Raw genomic sequence first — 2,340 nt, 5'->3', positions numbered from 1 at the left:
AGTGGAATTAACAACAATCATATATCAGGCATCTGCTATTAACAACACTATCATGGAAGTGGAAATAACAACAATCATATATCAGGCATCTGCTATTAACAACACTATCATAGAAGTGGAATTAACAACAATCATATATCAGGCATCTGCTATTAACAACACTATCATGGAAGTGGAAATAACAACAATCATATATCAGGCATCTGCTATTAACAACACTATCATGGAAGTGGAAATAACAACAATCATATATCAGGCATCTGCTATTAACAACACTATCATAGAAGTGGAAATAACAACAATCATATATCAGGCATCTGCTATTAACAACACTATCATGGAAGTGGAAAAAACAACAATCATATATCAGGCATCTGCTATTAATAACACTATCATGGAAGTGGAAATAACAACAATCATATATCAGGCATCTGCTATTTGCACAGTTTGTGTTAAGGTAAAGAATAACATGAAGGAAACATTTTATTTATGTACAATTACATAAACATTTGAAATTTGTAAAATCTACTTACAGTTGTTGGATCACGAACTTTAGCTGGGGCATTAAGACCTTCATTCAGGTTAAATACCACACATACAACAGCATAAGATACCATGAATATCTAGTAAACATAATCATAATAGTCAATATTACAAACTGTTTATACACATGTGTCAGTATACTGGCACAACTGATTATTTGATACTTTTGTTTTCCTCACAAACTGCATGTTAACCTTGGAAACATTTACAATCTTAATCATTGGTTTAATAAATAATGAATGTTTAATATTACATTCTTTCTTTGCTATCCCTCTCTGCTAATAATACATTATATTACATCAATTAATACTATTTTACTTAAAGTCTCCCAAAACTGGACACCATTCGGCTGGCATAATATGTCTTGGTTTACAGAAATTCTGATATTCCAAATGTATTTTTAAAGGTAAAAAAGAATTTGGAACTTTTGACCTCAATTCTGGGTTTGGTTTCTGGTAATTAGGCACTAGAGACCGAGTTGACTTTATTAAATTAAATGAAGAATAAAATAATGTATAATATTGTAATAATAATAATAATTGTATTTTATATCTGATACTGACATATTGTACTATATTAGATCCACATTTTTGTAATACATTGGAGCAAGATTATAGGTTCTTAACTTCAAATCAAGTGAGCAAGCTTTTTGATTTCAGTGCTCATATTGTAACAAGGCCAAAAGACAAAGTATACACTGAAACTAACAGAAGCTCAGAAGAAGGCATGTATATTGAATATTGACGGCAAAACTAATCTCTATTAATAAAAATTAAATACACCAATAAAATTTACCCGTTGTATCACATGGTAAATTGGTTGACCACCAAAGTCCCAGATATGCATAACAAACTTGTTGCTATCTACTTTAGAGTCACCACCTTCTCTTGCAGAGCGAAGTTTGCTTACAAATTTGTTCCTGAACCCTTTAGGAATTTCTGGTTTTTCTTCATACACTGGTTCTGTTGTGATAAAATATATAACACATACAACAACTTGCATTAGGTCTCAATTGTGATTACCAACTATAACTTTTTTATTTAAAGAAAAAGTATTTCCAATGCAATACAATACAAATACAATACAATACAAATACAAATATACAAATATTAGTATTAACTGTCAAAGTAACTTGCAAGATAATATATGTTCATTAGCAGACACTGATGATTATGATTAAATTTCAGCTCCTTTAATCATTTCAATATTTAGCACTTTAGTCTTTATTTCTGATATCATTAAAATGTATGAACAGCACAATCAAACACATTTCAAAATAAATATTTACCCTCTTTTTGTGGACTTGGCATTGGATTTGAACTTGTTGATGTTTCAGCAAATTTGGCTTCCTGTGGGGTTTTTCTCTTTCTCAGGTCTACTATCTGAAAAATGTGATGATATAATTAAAGATGATACTATCTTGTTATAAATAGCATAATGTATTAGCATTCATCATTATGCTTTATAATCAAATTAACTTGGCAAGAACAAAGGTTAGTGTAATGAATCATTTTTTGTCGATTCCAACCTGATCCAATTTGCCATCATCATTATAATATGTGTACCTTTTGTATTCTCTATTTGAATTCAAATGTCACAGCAGTAATCACAGCAAAATGCTGTATAAAGTCTTTTATCAAAACTTTTATATGAAATTTATTTAAAAGAATCTCTTTTTGTACCAATTTTATATTGATTGGTATTTTGTGCTTTTTATGTTTATACTTTTTAATTTATTTTACAGCAGATTACAATAACAATAAAGAAATTTTAAGTAAATTTGAATTAACTTTCATT

At 29.1% G+C, this 2,340-nt stretch overlaps 1 protein-coding gene across 1 annotated transcript; it reads right to left on the bottom strand.

Moving 5' to 3' along the window:
• Positions 1–482: 482 nt before the first annotated feature.
• LOC140044177 (uncharacterized) lies at positions 483–2,094 on the bottom strand. The gene is made up of 4 exons (XM_072088655.1): positions 2,086–2,094; positions 1,832–1,925; positions 1,339–1,505; positions 483–623 (listed from the first exon to the last, which is right to left on the bottom strand). The coding sequence occupies exons 1-4, from the start codon at positions 2,092–2,094 to the stop codon at positions 498–500; spliced, it is 396 nt and encodes a 131-aa protein (XP_071944756.1). The 3' UTR covers positions 483–497.
• Positions 2,095–2,340: the final 246 nt, after the last annotated feature.

The sequence above is a fragment of the Antedon mediterranea genome, chromosome 3 (assembly GCF_964355755.1).
Source record: "Antedon mediterranea chromosome 3, ecAntMedi1.1, whole genome shotgun sequence".
Classification (NCBI taxonomy): Eukaryota; Metazoa; Echinodermata; class Crinoidea; order Comatulida; family Antedonidae; genus Antedon; species Antedon mediterranea.
Note: the sequence above shows the minus strand (reverse complement) of the source record. Positions and strands in the feature narration are given on the sequence as shown.